This window comes from Mytilus edulis, chromosome 14, assembly GCF_963676685.1.
Source record: "Mytilus edulis chromosome 14, xbMytEdul2.2, whole genome shotgun sequence".
In the NCBI taxonomy this organism is placed as follows: domain Eukaryota; kingdom Metazoa; phylum Mollusca; class Bivalvia; order Mytilida; family Mytilidae; genus Mytilus; species Mytilus edulis.
In genome coordinates this window covers 67,105,282-67,123,370 of record NC_092357.1, presented here as the reverse complement: position 1 = coordinate 67,123,370, position 18,089 = coordinate 67,105,282, and the positions used below count along the sequence as shown (strand labels likewise).

The window sequence follows — 18,089 nt, the reverse complement described above, 5'->3', positions numbered from 1 at the left end:
GCAAAGTTAATGGTTTTCCTTACATTGCATTTTTTTCTTTTCATCAGTTAAGAGTTTTTTTGATTTTATGCCAGATGAATAATTTCGAAATTTACAGGTTTATGTTGAGAGCTTAAGTAGTTATCTTTTTTTGATTATTTGAATTATTTGTAATGGAAAAACACATTTTTTTGACAGTTTTTTTTCATTTTCTTGCACAACTATTGCTTAAAGCTTTTATATATTTTTTCCCTGCTCATCTTTTTCTGTTTTTAGTTTGTTCTTTCTTTTTCAATGTTTTGTTATTTATTTTATTTTTGATCTATGTTGGTTGTGATTTCAGTCGTGAATAAAGGGTAAGTTAACAATCATTTAGCATTTCAGTTCAATATTCTTATCTACATTTGTACATTGTTTCTGCCATCACTATAAAATGTATTGGTTATACACAGAGTAAGGGTTTGGTTAGCGTTAAGGTTAGAGCTATGACCATAAGTCCAGCTATAGTTTGATTATATTAATTGTTGGACATGAATGAACATTCATATTTCCGATAATTTCACTTGTAGATAAGTTATGTCACGCCTGAGAGGGCAATTTTATCGTGATCTCTGTCAGTCTGATAATTATATACGTTAACATCAGACTAGACTCAACAATGGAAATTACACTCTTTCGATTGAGATGTTTTACCAATGTCTAAATTGTTTTATTTGATTTCTAAAGAGATGATACTTTTGACGCCTGCTGCTTAAGCAGGGCTACATAATGGGTTCACTTGCGTCGTCATCACACTTCTCTTATCTGCTCGTCCTCCTTAATGCCTTGACAAAATTTAACAAACTTGCACAGATTGTTCTGCAGGGAATGAAGTTGTGCACTTTCTATTTTTTTTTTGATCAGGTTGATTTCTGGGGTTTGTAAAGCTGTTTAGTCCTGAGGCCCCAAAAAATGTGTTTACGGTTACCAGACTGACCCTACCTTGTGTTATCACCCAAATTTCATCAAACATTCAATGTTGTCTTTTACTATTATATAAGGACTAACCAAGTTTTATGCTATAAAAAATTCTGATCGTGGTAAAATGAAGGTGGAAAAACCTTTTTCAAGCCAAAAACAACAAAATTTGAAAAAAAGGGAAAAAATTCAGGATTTCGGCAAGCAAAAAAAATTGACATACCGACCATCCTCTATGTTACTCTGTAATTGGAAACACAAAAAAGGCCTAGGAGTTTCGCCATGAATTCAAATTACCTTACAGCTTTTACATTAATGCTAGCAAGACAAATTTTTGTTTGGCTCTTTTTTTTTTTTTTTTTGTATCAATGTTTGCTCATGCTCATGCATGGCAATTAAGATAGGCGGGGCTTCTATTTTTCTTTCATTGACGAAATATTAAGGCGAAAACCCGGTTGAAATAGAATAAAAAAGAATCGAAGCTCATTAAAAAGTTAATAGAAACTTAAAATAAGTTTTCTTCTCAAATACAAAGTGTTTTATTTAAAAAAAAAACCAAAAAACATTTGCATAAGTTTTTAATTTATCTATTACATAGTTAAGCAGAACAATTAGATATTAAGTCGACGACATGGGTATCTATCAAGTTGGATAAAGAAAATGCATAACCTCCCGTTTTTAAAAATTACCACGGATGTAGAACATATCATTCTATAAGTTCAGTTATATCCGTGTCTACCCTTCCATTATGTGACTAAAGAAAATATTTTAAAAAATGGGTATCGAAAGAGAAAATTGAGTGCACCTTTTTATGTTTGGATGTGTTTGAGATGAATATTTTGTCTTCAAAACGTACAAAGCAAGAGTATTTGATACATCATATCGCTTCATATTCTATCATTTTTATATAGCAAAGCTACGGGGTTTACTTTATAACATAAAAAAATCACAGTACTAAATGATGAAATATATGGGTCAAATAAAATACCTATCTAATGAATCACAAAATCAGAGTAGGTGTGTTCAAATAGCTATTTTTCCGACGTAGTCGGTATAGTTTCAGTTTGTGCCCTTTGAACTTAAGGACGCTTAACTATGGCAACAGAATACGCATGCTCGAAAATCCTTTCTGTGATTGGACTAAATGCTGTCATGGTGAGTGATTTGGTTGTGTTTGAAAAAAGTCTCGAAAATTATATTGTGATGGAAAGCAAGTTAAAAACTAAATATTTGAACTAGATCTTACAAAGATTTATATTTTTATTAAAATATTTTTTTCTCCAATAGCTCTTTGCATCCATGACAGCTGTTTATTCAGGACAATTATATAATTTTTAATGTAAACTTTGTTGTACGAACGTACAGTGAAACCTGTCTAAACCGAACCTCTTCGGGACTTCAGATTTTGTTCGGTTTTGGCAGGTATTCGGTTTAATCAGGTTCACAATGCATAAAATGTGATATGATTGGTCTTCAGAACAAGTTTGGTTTAGACAGGTGTCCGGTTTATTCAGGGTTGGTTTAGTCAGGTTTCACTGTACATGACTTTTAGAACGCACCTACGCATGGGAGATTTCCGAGGGGTTTTGGTGAATGTAAACAGAAAGATACTACTTATACTACCAAAAGTTTCTAGCTTTGTTAAACATGAATTAAGTTTAATGTAAACAGTAGTAAATGTATATTTGTTTCTTGTTATTTGCACTGGATTTTTGACAAATTTTTTAGGTGTCATCACAATATTCTTATATATTATTGTCTTAATATAACCAGACTTGGTAAAGAATTTCTTGTAGTTACATTCAGATGGAGATTTTATTAAAGAGGTCCTGCATCATTAAGTCATTGTGCTTCTGAAGGTTATCGAAATGATAGTTTTAAACATATACCGGTACTCAAATTTAAATACGTCAGATATCTTTTTAACCGGATTTTTGTGACAAAAATGTCGGTTATTGATTTGGGGATGTACGGCGGGCGGCCGGGCGGGCGGGCGGCAATCAAATGTTGTCCGTGCATTAACTCATGAACCGTTCAACCAAAGCTTTTAAAATTTTAATATGTTATTACTGACAACTATACAAAGGTCAAGTTCAATAATGGCGATTTTGACTTTTACCGTTCAGGAGTTATGGTTCTTGAAAGGCGGCAATCAAATGTTGTCCGTGCATTAACTCATGAACCGTTCAACCAAAGCTTTTAAAATTTTAATATGTTATTACTGACAACTATACGAAGGTCAAGTTCAATAATGGCGATTTTGACTTTTACCGTTCAGGAGTTATGGTTCTTGAAAGGCGGCAATCAAATGTTGTCCGTGCATTAACTCATGAACCGTTCAACCAAAGCTTTTAAAATTTTAATATGTTATTACTGACAACTATATGGAGGTCAAGTTAAATAATGGCGATTTTGTCTTTTACCGTTCAGGAGTTATGGTTCTTGAAAGATTGAAAAATGGAGTTTTCAGTCGTGTCCGTGCATTTACTCATGAACTGTTCTACCAAAGCTTCCCAAATTTTAATATGTTGTTACTGATGACAGAATGGAGGTCAAGTTCAATAATGACAATTTTGACTTTTACCGTTCAGGAGTTATGGTTCTTGAAAGATTGAAAAATGGTGTTTCCCGTTGTGTCCGTGCATTTTCTCATGAACCATTCAACCAAAGCTTTTGAAATTTTAATATGTTGTTACTGATGACAAAATAGAGGTCAAGTTCCATAATGACGATTTTGACTTTTACTGTTCAGGAGTTATGGTTCTTGAAAGATTGTAAAATGGCGTTTCCATTCACGTTGTTGCATTTACTTATGAACCATTCAATCTAAGCTTTTCAAATATTATTATTTCAAAATGTTGATACTGATGACAAAATGGAGGTCAAATTTGATATTGATGATTTTCACTTTCACCATTCATCAGTAATGGTTCTTGTGATATTGCCAGGACACAAATAAATGTAAATAAATCCGGTTTGCTGTCGTTGTGACAGCCTCTTGTTTAAAGATAGTTCTTGTTTTTACTAACAGTACTTGACAACAGTCTTTTAAGTTGGATGATGAAAATGCATATTTAAGAGGAAAAAAAAATATTTTTGGCTTCCATTTCTACAATTGTGAAAATGAACTGGGGAGATGATTTTGACGAAATAGAATCCTGCCTGTATTGTATATTTACAGGTAAGGAAACATGTGAGAATATTTCTCATGTGATGTTTTAAAATTTAGTGTCCTTAACCTCAAACGTAACGTCAAATAAAATTGAAGTATGGTGTATAAAAGCTGAAGCCCCGCCTATCTTATTTGCAATGCTTGAGCAAACATTGATACAAACAAAGATTTGTCATGCTAGCATTAATGTAAAAGCTGTAAGATTGTTGGGAATATTTATATTTCAAGAAAATATCGAGGATATCATATGAGTCACTTAAATCTTGTGGTCACCTAGAAAAAGGATATTGTTACAGATAAATTTAACCAGTGAAGAGAATTTCAATTTTGGATTCATACAGATCTGGTGGTCACATTCATTTTAAAAAATGGAATCATGTCACTTAAATTTTACTGTTGGGCCACTTAAATTTTGGATTCATACAAGTCTGGTGGTCATACAATAAATAGATACTGTGTCCCAAATTTTTTTTCCACTAAACTGCTGCATCACTTAAATAGTCTGGTGGTCACACAATAAATGGTTATTGTGTCACTTAAAATTTGGATTCATAAAAGTCTGGTGGTCACATAAAAAATGGATATTTTGTGTCACATAAATTTTACCAGTAAACTGCTGGGTCACTTAAATTTTGGATTCATACAAGTTTGGTGGTCACACAAAAAAAATGGATATTGTGTCACATAAATTTTTCCAGTAAACTGCTGGGTCACTTAAATTTTGGATTCATACAAGTTTGGTGGTCACACAAAAAATGGATTATATGTCACATAAATTTTACCAGTAAACGGCGGGGTCACTTAAATTTTGGATTCATAGAAGTCTGGTGGTCACACAATAAATGAGATATTGCATTTTGTGTCACATAAATTTTGAGAGTATACGGCTGGGTCACTTAAAATTTGGATTCATAGAAGTCTAGCAGTCACATCAAAAAAGGATATTGTGTCACATAAATTTTACCAGTAAACTGCTGGGTCACTTAAATTTTGGATTCATACAAGTTTGGTGGTCACACAAAAAATGGATATTGTGTCACATAAATTTTACCAGTAAACGGCTGGGTCACTTAAATTTTGGATTCATACAAGTTTGGTGGTCACACAAAAAATGGATATTGTGTCACATAAATTTTACCTGTAAACTGCTGGGTCACTTAAATTTTGGATTCATACAAGTCTGGTATGAACTTCATAAAGGATATTGTGTCATAAATTTCACCACTAAACTCCTTTGTCACTCAAATTTTGGATTCATTCAATTCTGGCTGTCGCACAATAAGGCCACTGTTTTATATGACTGCAAAAAATTGCGGTCATATTATGCCGGGGTCGAATTTAAGCTTTTTTGTGTACTGGCCAGCCGGACCAGTGCACTGAAAATTCTACTGGTCCTGCAAAAATGACATAAATTTGACAAACTCCAAAATAAATTACAGATGCTTACTTTTATTTGCATACTGCTGGTCTAGTTACATAACATTATACATTTATCAAAGAAATTTTGATCCTGATTCTGATCAAGTTAATGATATTCTTTATAAAGATTAGGATCAATAACTGTAAAAATGTTAATAGTGTCTTCAACATCATCACTAACTTCACGACGACCATAGGGTACCAAGCTCTGTTGTCTGGAGCTCTGTCCAGAAATGTTCCAGCTGGCAGTGTATCAAATGATCCTATATCTTCAGTGTCGATAATAAATCCGAAAAAAAAACTTGAACGCAATTTTGATCTTGAAAAGTCCCTTAAGGTTCTGCATTAGCGATCGACAATATTATTGAGGCATTGACGATCTTTCCCAGGACTTTTGATATTTTTATTTTCTTTTGTCAAATGTCATATTATACTTTATTTCTATCCTCCTTTTCTTTGTCATTATATTTTAATTTTTTTTTCGGCGGTTTAACCGCTTCCAATAATTTTCACATTTTTTTGTTGTTATGAGGACGCTCACTCGAGATATTGATGAATTTGATCAATTGTAATACCCCCAGTACCAATACCGCGTAATTGATTTCTCAGGTAATTTGTTTTGTAAACAAACTGACATTGCGATGCAATCAGAGATTTTTATCGACAAAGGAGTATGTTCAATAAGGTCCTAAAATGGCCCACTTTTTTAGCGTAAATTTCAAATTCGGATTTATTGACCAATATCACGATAAATTATAGCTAATACATTGACAAGATAGGATATAAGCCATTTTGTTTAAAATTTTACGTTTCTGAGTTTCATTATGACGTCACAAGTTGTAATCGTATTGATTTTTCATGAAAAAATCAATGAAAATGGGTAAATTTCCAAAGATTATTTGACAAGAAACATAGAGCGCATACTTCGACAACAAAGATCTTTTAAAATAATGTTTGTGAAGACATTTAACATGTCTTATTAGAATATTAAGCTTGTCGACACCTGCGCTCTATGTTTCCTGGTCCTTTATTTGGTTGAAATCCCGCTGATTTTGTCAAATTTCACCAAAATCCCTTATCTTGACCGTTTTGGAATGTAAAAATTGTTGTGTTAGAATTAAACTTTGACAAAAACAGCTCTGTTTAACTTTTTCACATGTCTTTAAGGCAACTTAAAACAATTATTGTCTTGTAACCATGAACTTTATAATTGGGGCCAAATATGGCACTTACCGAACTTACTCCTTTCAACTGGTCCGCCGGACCACCAGCTGACAAAATCTACTGGTCCCGCTAATTTCGACCCCTGTTATGGTATGATGCTGTCGTCGGCATTGTAGTTGTTGAGCGCTCACAAACATGCACCCCCACCACACACTTTATGTGCCTGTCCCAAGTCAGGAGCCTGAAGTCCAATAGTTTTTGTTGTCTTTTTGTTTTAATTGTTATTTGTTTTGCGTTTTTATTAAAAATGGCTGTTTATCGTCTCTTATGAATAGTTTCACAATTTATTTTATTTTGGGGCCTTTTACAAAGCTTGGATTACGGTATGGGGGTTTCCCATTGTAGATGATAAATCAATTGTAATTTTGACTTCGGTGGATGACTGTCTAATTGACAATCATACCACATCCTCTATCTTTATATGTACATAAGGTAATTATGTAATACTCAGAACATGTACTTACAATGATGCAAAATAAACATACACCGATACTTATATATGTATTTACAAATTCTGTGTTGTAGACCATCATGGGAGATTTTGCAAAGGAACAGGAGAAGTTTGCTACAGAGAAGAAGGAACAAGGCAAGAGATCCAAAACAGCTGTACCACCCTGGGTTGGTTATAATGAAGAGGAGACTATGAAAAAACAAATCCTTGCATTGTCTACAGTATGTGTTACTTCTTATCTTTAATTGGACCAAGAAAAAAATACCTCTGTTTCCGCTAACATGCTCTAAAAAACTAGGGTTGCAAGGTACATGTAGGCAAACTTTTTTATTTTTTCAAAAGTTTTTGACTGGTTTGTGTTGAAGACATATACAGACTTAAATAGTACTTGTAAAAAAATTGGCAAAAAAACTTTAAGGCAGGCACAAAAATTAAGGTCCGTAGGGTAGGCGGAAACAGGTAAAAAAAATTTAGGCCTTGTCATTAGTTTAGGCTTTTTTCTTCGATGTTAAAGTCATGATTATTTCAGTATGCTGATATGAAAAATCATTGTTGTTTGACATCATAAGTTGGATACATGTAAATGCCATCATCACTGATGTTGCATTGCAAAAATACAAACCAGGTATAAACAGATTATCAGCGGTCAACTCTATATATTTAATTTCAATCTTAACGCAAGCATATCAATGTATGGTTATAAAGATCTCCAATGATAATCTATACTTTTCCTAATATAAATATTAAAAGGATGCATGTGATATGATTAGATAGATTTTAAATAATCAGATAGATATTCACCGAAGTTCATTAAACATTGTTATTGCTTGTGTGTGTGTTTCTCTATGATCTTATTCTTTTACTGCCATAATAATTCCAGTGTCAAAAAGTTGTGCTGGTATAAACAATATTATTGATCCAATTACCTTAAATTCAGAAATTGCAAAAAAATGTTATGTCGCCACAGACGAAAGTCTTTTTTTCATCGTGCTTGAAGATATTGATTTGATATTTCCTATATAGTTTTATCATGACCAGTTACAGATCAAGTTCAAATTTTGTTCAGGTCGGATGATTTATTGGCAGAGTTATGGTCCTTGGACCTTAAAAATTCACGCAAATAATCGGTTTTCTGCACCTTTTTTTTTCGTGATGCTTGAAGACATTGATTTGATATTCAGTATATAATTTCATCATGACCAGTTACCTATCAAGTTCCATTTTGGTTCTGGTCTGATATTTTGCAGAGTTATGGGTCCTTGGACTTGGAATATTCACGCACATAATCAGTTTTAAGAACTTTTTTTCATGTTGCTTATAGATATTGATTTGATTACAGATTTTTGATGATTCATGTGTTGTTTTTAAATATTAGTCTGACAAAGAGTCCATACTTGCCCCTACTGTTTAGGATTCGACCTTTGCCGTCATATCAAGCTGCGCCCCAGCTTGTAGGGGACTATGTATTGTTTTTTATACGCTCAGAATGCTTGTTTAAATTAAATAGATTGACTCTCATTTACAATATATCCACAATACATGCTGCACATAGTTTTTTGGAATTTCTTTAGCTGAAACATGCTATTTTTATAGAAATAAAGATTACGAGTCAATGCATGTCTGCATGTTCATTTTGTACATGTATGGTGTCTTCAACTGTCTTGACAGTTTTTCAAAGAAATATTTTTAATTATCTTTCTTAACAAGTATTGATGTGTTGATTTGTTTGTCTCCGATGTTTTTAAACCTAAATCTGATTAAAATTCATAAAAAAAAATTGCAGGTATGGTGTAGTAGAACTCGTGTACAGGTTATTATGTTTGGCCCTCAACAATGATTTATAATAAATGTAAATGTACAAGGAGGCTCAACATAAACTTTTGATATTTCTTTTTCATATCAGTCTGTTTTTCTAATTTTTATTACGATTCTATTGAAGTTGTGGATTGTTGTCTTTTAGAATATTTTCCATGTATTCTTAAAAAGCGAGCTGAACATTTTTTTTTATGAATCAGTCTTCTGTTCTTGTTTTATTGTAGGACAAAAGAAACTTTGTGAGAAATCCCCCTGCTGGTGTCCAGTTTCAGTTTGACTTTGATGCTACCTTTCCAGTTGCTATGGCAACATCACAGGAAGATCCTAATTTACGGAAAATGAGATTTGAACTTGTTCCCAAACAGTAAGTTTATTTCATCGTACAATTTAAATGTTTATCCACATACAGTACGGGTAGGGACTTATTTTTATGGATGCCTTAATCCGTCTAGTTGGATATGAATAATCGGACATTTTTATGGTAGGTAGTATGGTCATTAATCAACAGATCCAGGTGTGAATGGTAATACATTTGTCCTTTCATCTTAATCCGTGCTGCTAGAATTACGGTTTACTGATTTCAGAAACAGGTTACCTGTAATTTTAACCTTAGTCACTTTATTGATTATATTAGTTCTACATCGTATTTGACATAAAATATTTTTACAGGTGAATTACTGGAGAGAACTTTGTTTTAATAAAAATAGCCTATTTTTTTTTAATTATATTTTTTTATATTTCAACTGCTATTTATTTTCTTTGTTCCTCAAAATTATTTTTTATTTTATGTTCCTTTTCGTAGTTTTTTTTTGTGTATCTTTTTCTTATTTGTTTGCATAAAATTTTAAACATATTTTATTTTTACATGTATTCCTATTTCTTGAAGCTGAAGGTTATTTTTGTTTTACTGATTTATTTTCCACGTAAATCCATTGTTTAGCTGAATGCTGTCTCAAGTGATGCTGCATACGTTTTAGTTTGACCCGGTCACATGCAAAATATTTCTATAATTTGTATTTAATATTCAGTCTGCGTTGGGTCAGTTATGAGATAAAAATAATTACAGTGAGCAATACTTAATTGTATATTAGGGAGCTACCATTTGATTTTTATGGGGGGGGGGGGGCTAGGATGAAATTTGAAAAAAATAGGCAGGACAGGAGTTTTGAGTAAAAAAAAAAAGGCAGGATGAGACACTTGCAAAAAAAAAAGTCAGGATGACAATTTAGGTAAAAAAAAGTCGGGAAAAACTAATAATAAAAGGCAGGACCGAACAGAGTGAAAAATAAAAAGGCAGGACAGAGATTACAGCTAAAAAAAAATGCAGGACAAAATTTTTCATCCTAGCCCCCCATAAAAATCAAATAGTAGCTCCCTTATTAGTAGCTTGATAATTCTTCGTAGTTTTTACTTTTTACTGCAAACAAATATTGTCCGAAAGTTGGAGATGTATAACTAAAATACGGAACGCAAATAATAAAACTAGAAGAAGATATTGATTCTTCCCGGGCATATACAGTTTATTTTAATATTTCCGTGTTTGTTCATTATGCTAAATCAATATAATGGAGCTGCATTTGGTGGGGGTAGGAGGGGTCCAGTTCTCGAAATCCCGGCATTAAAAACACGAAGTCTGAAGGTCCCGAATTTAAATAAATTAAAATCCTAATTTCCCGACATCTCGAAAAAAGAATTCACAGATCCCGAAATCCTGAACTTAATTGCATAATATTCATTTACGGACAATCCATGTAAACTTGGAAACTTGTATTTTATATATTTTATTTACAGCAATCTAAAAAAATATTTGCCGTGTAAAGACAATTCCATGATACACATATTCGTGATCAACAGCGAGTGCACGTGGTTGAACTTTAATTTGACTTCACTCACAATAATATTGAATGCCAATATAAAAAGATATTAAAGATCGATTTTGTCCAATGCACAAGATTTTTATTTGGCGGGAAATATCGTATAAACAGTAAACACAGGTGACCTTTCTGACCGACCGTGGGAAAATCCATTCATGATTAAATTTGATGTGGAATGATTGAAAGTATTGTCTGTTATTTCTGATGCTCTTGATCGAAATCCATTATTTACCAGAATAGAAATTTAATCGATTTACATACATGTATAATCAAAACAAGATTTAGTCTTTTTGATCTATTTTTTGTTTTATTTTTTATGTCGGTCATTTCCCGGATTCCAATTTAAATAATCTAGTTCGGAAACATCGATATACAAAATCTTGCGGACTGTACGAGCTTTTAGAATGACTGGAAGTAAGACGAAAAAGTAAAGACAGCTGATCATGACTGGTGTAAAACTGTACAATTCGTAAAACATATTTATGATAAAAACACCGGCTATTTTCATAAAAATTTCAGATATGAAAATAGAAAGGTAATATCTCGAGTGTCAACAAATTTAAAAAAAAAAAAAAAAAAAAATATGAATTGAAATATGATCACAGCGTTATCAATATTGTATTAACAGAAACCAATTGTTTCAAAGAGATTAACGGGAAAACTGAATTTTGTCAGGAGGACCATGAATCTTGTCACCAACAAATAGAAATGAATTCACATTATTTAATTATATCTTTTTTACAGAGTTAAAGAAGATGTTTTCTGGAGAAATTACTTTTACAGAGTCTCGCTGATAAAACAACCTAACCAACTGACAACATTAGCACAAGAGGGTATATATTTTTTTGTGGTTACTTTTACAATATTAAGCCATTGGTCTTCCATATACAAGTTTATAGTTAAGTCACCAAAACAAAGTTTTGCAACTTTTGTTTTTGCTTCGTTTCTTTTTATCAAGTCCCCGACCACGAAGTTGGGGGACTTCTTGTTTTTGTTCGGTTTCTTATTATTAAGTGCCTGATCACGAAGTGGCCATGACTTACTGTTTTTGTTCGGTTTCTTATTATTCTTTTTGTTTATTAAGTCTCCCGAATGAAGTTCGTTGGGAGACTTATTGTTTTTGTTTCGTTTCTCATTATTTTTTTCCTCTGTTCTTTATGCATGAACTTGTCCCATCGAGATCTCCGAGATGTGCAGGCCATTCCAGACTACACGAAATACGTCGGACAAATACGGTGAATAATGGATCTGGTAAAATTTTGTTGAATTCCGGTCCGAATGTCCGGTGTTTTTTTTCATGGATTTTTCTAACATTCTAGCAAAATTGCCAAACGATCTCAAATTCATTTTCATCTTTATTATTCATCACAGAGATGTTTATTTTGTTCAACTGCTAGCTTTATGCCGAAAATCGCCAACCAGTAATGTGTAAATCTGGGTAAAAACATATCTGACTGTCCAAAACAACAATGGCTGCTATCATTGGCACAACCGGAAAGGTAAATAAAACTGGATCAGATTCTGGGAAGGGATAAGGATAATTCCGGGTTTGGCGATTAATTACAATAAATGAATAAAAATCCAAGCAGATCACAAAATTCAGCTATGAAATATAAATGCTAGAATTGAAAACCAAAAGATATATGCAAAAATAAAAAAGAAACAGGAAATAATATTTTATACAGAAACTCTAAATTATGTTTAGTTTACAAACATTGTCAAAATCCAATAAAATGGGACATTACTCTTCACTTAAATGCATTCAAGCAATTGTGCACAACTTTCATAACAATATACCCTCTTGTTACATCATTTTGTTTTTCTGCATTTTTTGGGAGGAGTAGGACACAACAAAGTCATATGTTTGTTATTTTTTGTCGGATAATATACAATTAGATGTAAAAACAATTGGTCTGGTAAAATTTCATTCGGTCTGGTAAAGCTAGGATGCTTACCAGACAGAATGTCCTGTAAAAATAAAATTCATTCGTGTAGTCTGCATTCACTTTGAAACTTGGTAGGATGTTTGGAAAATCTAAAGTTTTAAAAAATTTCAAAATGGCCACCAAAACACGTCAAAATTTCAACATGCTCCGATTTCAATGAAATTTGGTATATGGATTTCTTACATCAGCTATTGCTCGCAATGGCAATTCTAGTTATTATTCTTCCTCTGAACATAAAAACTCGAAAATGGCTGAAGGGATTCAAATGAAACTTAATTAGTAGTTTGGACTTGCCCAGGAGGGGTGCATGTAACAAAAAAAATTGACGGAAAAGGGGGAAAGGTCAATAAATAGGACATTGCTATATCTCAGAAACTTGAAAATTAGTACACTGGTAGAGTTTAACATACTTAATAATATTATGCACAAAAAGGGGGGAACAATACGTCGCTGGTTGCCATAGTGACTGGTTTTCCTGCCTAAATATGAAAATTTACGGATTTGAATGAAAATTGATTTCTATGATAAACATGGCAGCTTCAGATTTTGGCTGAGAGCAACCATATTGCTGGTTTTTGGTGACTTTTGTGTCTTGCTTGCAAACACAGTATTACTTGTTTTAACCTGCTGTAGCCTTCATGTTTATATGGAGTCAGGGTTCGACATTAACTTTTCTAACAACTTGCGCTTCGGGCAAGTGCCCATGAAAACTTACTTGTCCGATAGAACAAAACACTTGTCCAAATATAACTTACTACATAAATTTTAAACAGCTATTTGTTGATATAAAATTATAAATCAGGTAAATACAAATGTATAGCTAAGGGAATTGCTGAAGTACTTTTCTCAACATGCTTAAATTTTCATAATGTTCATGATGTTAGCAAAAATGTATTGAAGACGACAATTTTAAAAAATGTTTAAAAGATTTGTTGGTAAAAAACCAACAGAATACTGTTTGTGGAACTACTACAAGTGTGTGCATGTGCACAGGTGTGACCCTCATTTTATTAAATGATGTCCTCGAATTTTCCAAAAAAAAATAAAAAAATAATTTACATGTATTTCATTATTCTACATTCAGCATGAGTATTTTAAAGTACTAATAATGAGGCACGAACTGTTGGAACTTAATTTTACTAGAAGTTCACATATCCGTCTTTGTTCTGGGTTTACTGTCATCCGGTAAATATCCGCTCTGATGAAATGTGCTCAACTAATTAATGTTCCTAAAATAGCAAGGTCTAATTCGATTGGTTCATAATCATTAATGAATGTGTCATTGAATAATCATACTCTGATTGGACAATATCTTTATAATGTTTATATTAATAACAAAGGGAAAATACTAAACAATACTTTGAATTTTCGATACGGTCAAGTTTATTGATATTGCGCATTATTGATTTTAAGGAGAATTAACATTAAGACTTTATTCAGTATTTCACTGTTAATTACTTTTATTTTTCACTTGTCCATTGGACAAGTACACTTCAGCTTTTACTTGCCCATGACGACTTTTTTTTTGTCCTGGGCAATCAGGCTACCTTTAATGTCGAACCCTGGGAGTCGGAGCAACAAAATGTAATGTTAAATTATAAATATGATTTCAAATATTTTCTGATAAAATACCCCAGTTGGAATTTATCTATTTCCAGCAACAAACAGAAGAATAAACATAATTAAAAAATCAGAATTGTGATATCAAATATGTGAAATTGTGCATAAAAACTTTTCTTCTCATTGTTTTCATAGATTACTGCTAATTTTTAAAATTCTTTGGTACAAATATATAATGATGCTGTTATGTTAAGATCTGTAGTGACACACATGTACTAGGCTTTTAAAACTTCCAACTTCCATGATGATCAATGAAATATTTTCCCCAAGAATGCAAAAATTGTTTTTTTTTTTTATTAAACTCCCAAAGTAATTTATGGAATGATTGTAGTAGTGATGTGAATGTATTTCATAGCGGTTTTTCATACAATAATAAATAACAATTTGTCAACATCCCAAAAATTTATTTCAGGAAAAGTCTAAGTAAAATGTTGGCCTGTATTAAATTCTTTCTTTGTTATCGCAGGTTCGTCATTGGGAAGTAGATCAGATGATAATCAGGAAAAAGGTTTGTAAAGTATGGCGTCAGATAAAATGGATATTATACAATTGGCTGTAAATACTGCAAGATGATTACTGTTTTTGGTTTTGCAACATCTGCTACAAATTTACAAAAAAACATAGTATTCATAAAAAAATTAATATGGTTATGAATACTTAATCTATGGTTATGATATAAAGTTTCTGTTCAAGTTATTATAAATCTTAGGATGTGTTTTAAGGTGTAATAAAATAATCCTGTGATTCCAGTAACATGCTTGATATAAATAGTAATGTTTTTGTCGAGCCTTCGACTTTTGTCAAAAAAGCGAGACATAGGGATCCTACATTCTGTCGGCGGCAGCGTCCACAAATATTCACTCTGTGGTTAAAGTTTTTGAAATTTTATTAACTTTCTTAAACTATCCTGGATTTCTACCAAACTTGGACAGAAGCTTGTTTATGATCACAAGATAGTATCCAGAAGTAAATTTAGTAAAAAAAAAAATATTTTTTCCCGTATTTTACTTATAAATGGACTTAAGTATTTATTTCTGTTTTTTTACGTTTAAATGGACTCAACATTGCATTCACTATGTGCATTCACCTATCACACTGAAAATATAGACAACATCAAAAGTAGGCCAGACACTGGGTTCCGCGGAACCCTTACAAATTTTTATATATCTTTCATTACCTTTTACGAGGTCATATAGGGGAATCATTGTGACCAACAGGGCCTGCTTTTATATAGTAAAAAACACAATTTTGGCACAAAAGATTAGGTTCAGTCGAACAACCCTTACCGCCAGACTGTTTTTTATTTCACGCAAGTTATGATAATAATATCAAATTTTATTAGCTGACCGTTCGGGCCAAGTGAGCTTTTCTCATCACTTGGCGTCCGGCGTCTGTCGTTAACTTTTACAAAAATCTTCTCCTCTGAAACTACTGGGCCAAATTTAACCAAACTTGGCCACAATCATCATTGATGTATCTAGTTTAAAATTTGTGTTTTTTGACCCGGCCAACAAACCAAGATGGCCGCCATGGCTAAAAATAGAACATAGGGGTAAAATGCAGTTTTTGGCTTATAACTCAAAAACCAAAGCATTTAGAGCAAATCTGACATGGGGGCAAAATTGTTAATCAGGTCAAGATCTATCTGCCCTGAAATTTGTAGATGAATCAGACAACCCATTGTTGAGTTGCTGCCCCTAAATTGGTAATTTTAAGGAAATTTTACTGTTTTTGGTTATTATCTTGAATATTATTATAGATGGAGATAAACTGTAAACAGCAATAATGTTCAGCAAAGTAAGATTTACAAATAAGTCAACATGACCAAAATGGTCAGTTGACCCCTTTAGGAGTTGTTGCCCTTTATAGTCAATTTTTAACCATTTTTCGTAAAACTCCATGATCTTTTACAAAAATCTTCTCCTCTGAAACTACCAGGCCAAATTAATCGACTTGTCCACAATCATCATTGATGTATCTAGTTTAAAATTTGTGTTTTTTGACCCAGCCAATCAACCAAGATGGCTGCCACAGCTAAAAATAGAACATGGAGGTTAAATGCAGTTTTTGGTTATTACTCAAAAACCAAAGCATTTAGAGCAAATCTGACAAGGGGTAAAATTGTTTATCTGGTCAAGATCTATCTGCCCTGAAATTTTAAGATGAATCAGACAACCCGTTGTTGGGTTGCTGCCCCTGAATTGGTAATTTTAAGGAAATTTTGCTGTTTTTGTCGAGCCTGCAACTTTTGTTGCAGAAAGCTCGACATAGGGATAGTGATCCGGCGGCGGCGGTGTTAGCTAACTTCTTAAAAGCTTTATATTTTAGAAGGTGGAAGACCTGGATGCTTCATACTTTGTATATAGATGCCTCATGTTACGAAGTTTCCGTCAGTCACATGTCCAATGTCCTTGACCTCATTTTCATGGTTCAGTGACCACTTGAAAAAAAAGTTCAAATTTTTTGTAATGTTGAATTCTCTCTTATTATAAGTAATAGGATAACTATATTTGATATGTGCGTACCTTGCAAGGTCCTCATGTCTGTCAGACAGTTTTCACTTGACCTCGACCTCATTTCATGGATCAGTGAACAAGGTTAAGTTTTGGTGGTCAAGTCCATATCTCAGATACTATAAGCAATAGGGCTAGTATATTCAGTGTATGGAAGGACTGTAAGGTGTACATCTCCAACTGGCAGATGTCATGTGACCTTGACCTCATTTTCATGGTTCAGTGGTCAAAGTTAAATTTTTGTGTTTTGGTCTGTTTTTCTCATACTATATGCAATAGGTCTACTATATTTGTTGTATTGAACGATTGTAAGGTGTACATGTCTAACGGGCAGATTTCATGTGACCTTGACCTCATTTTCATGGTTCAGTGGTCAAAGTTAAGTTTTTGAGTTTTGGTCTTTTTATCTAATACTATATGCCATAGGTCAACTGTATTTGGTGTATGGAAATATTTTATGATCTTTATGTTAGTCGCACAGGTTTCATTTGACCGTGACCTCATTTTCACGGTTCATTGCACAGTGTTAAGGTTTTGTGTTTTGGTCTATTTTTCTTAAACTATAAGTAATCGGTCAACTATATATGTTGTATAGAAGCATTGTTAGCTGTACATGTCTGCCTGGCATGGTTCATCTGACCTTGACCTCATTTTCAAGGTTCATTGGTCTATGTTTAGTTATCTTGGTTAATGTTAAGTTTATGTGACAATTGTTATAAAGCTTAGCTTTATACTTAGGACTATCAACATAATATCAATGATTAGTATAGAAGGCGAGACATTTCAGCGTGTGCACTCTTGTTGGATATTATCTTGAATATTATTATGGATAGAGATAAACTGTAAACAGCAAAAATGTTCAGCAAAGTAAGATTTACAAATAAGTCAACAGGACCAAAATGGTCAGTTGACCCCTTTAGGAGTTATTGCCCTTTTTAGTCAATTTTTATCCATTTTTCGTAAATCTTAGTTAACTTTTACAAAAATCTTCTCCTCTGAAACTATATTAGAGCAAATCTGACAAGGGGTAGAATTGTTTATCTGGTCAAAATCTATCTGCCCTGAAATTTGTAGATGAATCGGACAACTGGTTGTTAGGTTGCTGCCCCTAAATTGGTA

The 18,089-nt window shown here is 32.8% G+C and overlaps 2 protein-coding genes across 3 annotated transcripts in view; one reads left to right on the top strand and one right to left on the bottom strand.

Moving 5' to 3' along the window:
- The window catches only part of LOC139503094 (thrombospondin-type laminin G domain and EAR repeat-containing protein-like), a 94,121-nt gene that overhangs the window by 13,490 nt on the left and 62,542 nt on the right, over positions 1–18,089 (bottom strand). The window lies entirely within an intron of this gene.
- LOC139503610 (uncharacterized) overlaps positions 1–18,089 on the top strand; it is a 52,812-nt gene that overhangs the window by 4,768 nt on the left and 29,955 nt on the right. For both annotated transcript variants that reach the window (XM_071293420.1, XM_071293419.1), the window contains exons 2-5: positions 7,277–7,423; positions 9,242–9,381; positions 11,636–11,724; positions 14,924–14,965. Coding sequence is in view for 1 of the 2 variants with exons in the window: in XM_071293419.1 (XP_071149520.1) it covers positions 7,283–7,423; positions 9,242–9,381; positions 11,636–11,724; positions 14,924–14,965 (412 nt within the window). In the remaining variant the exon portion in view is untranslated. The remainder of the gene's footprint in view (positions 1–7,276; positions 7,424–9,241; positions 9,382–11,635; positions 11,725–14,923; positions 14,966–18,089) is intronic.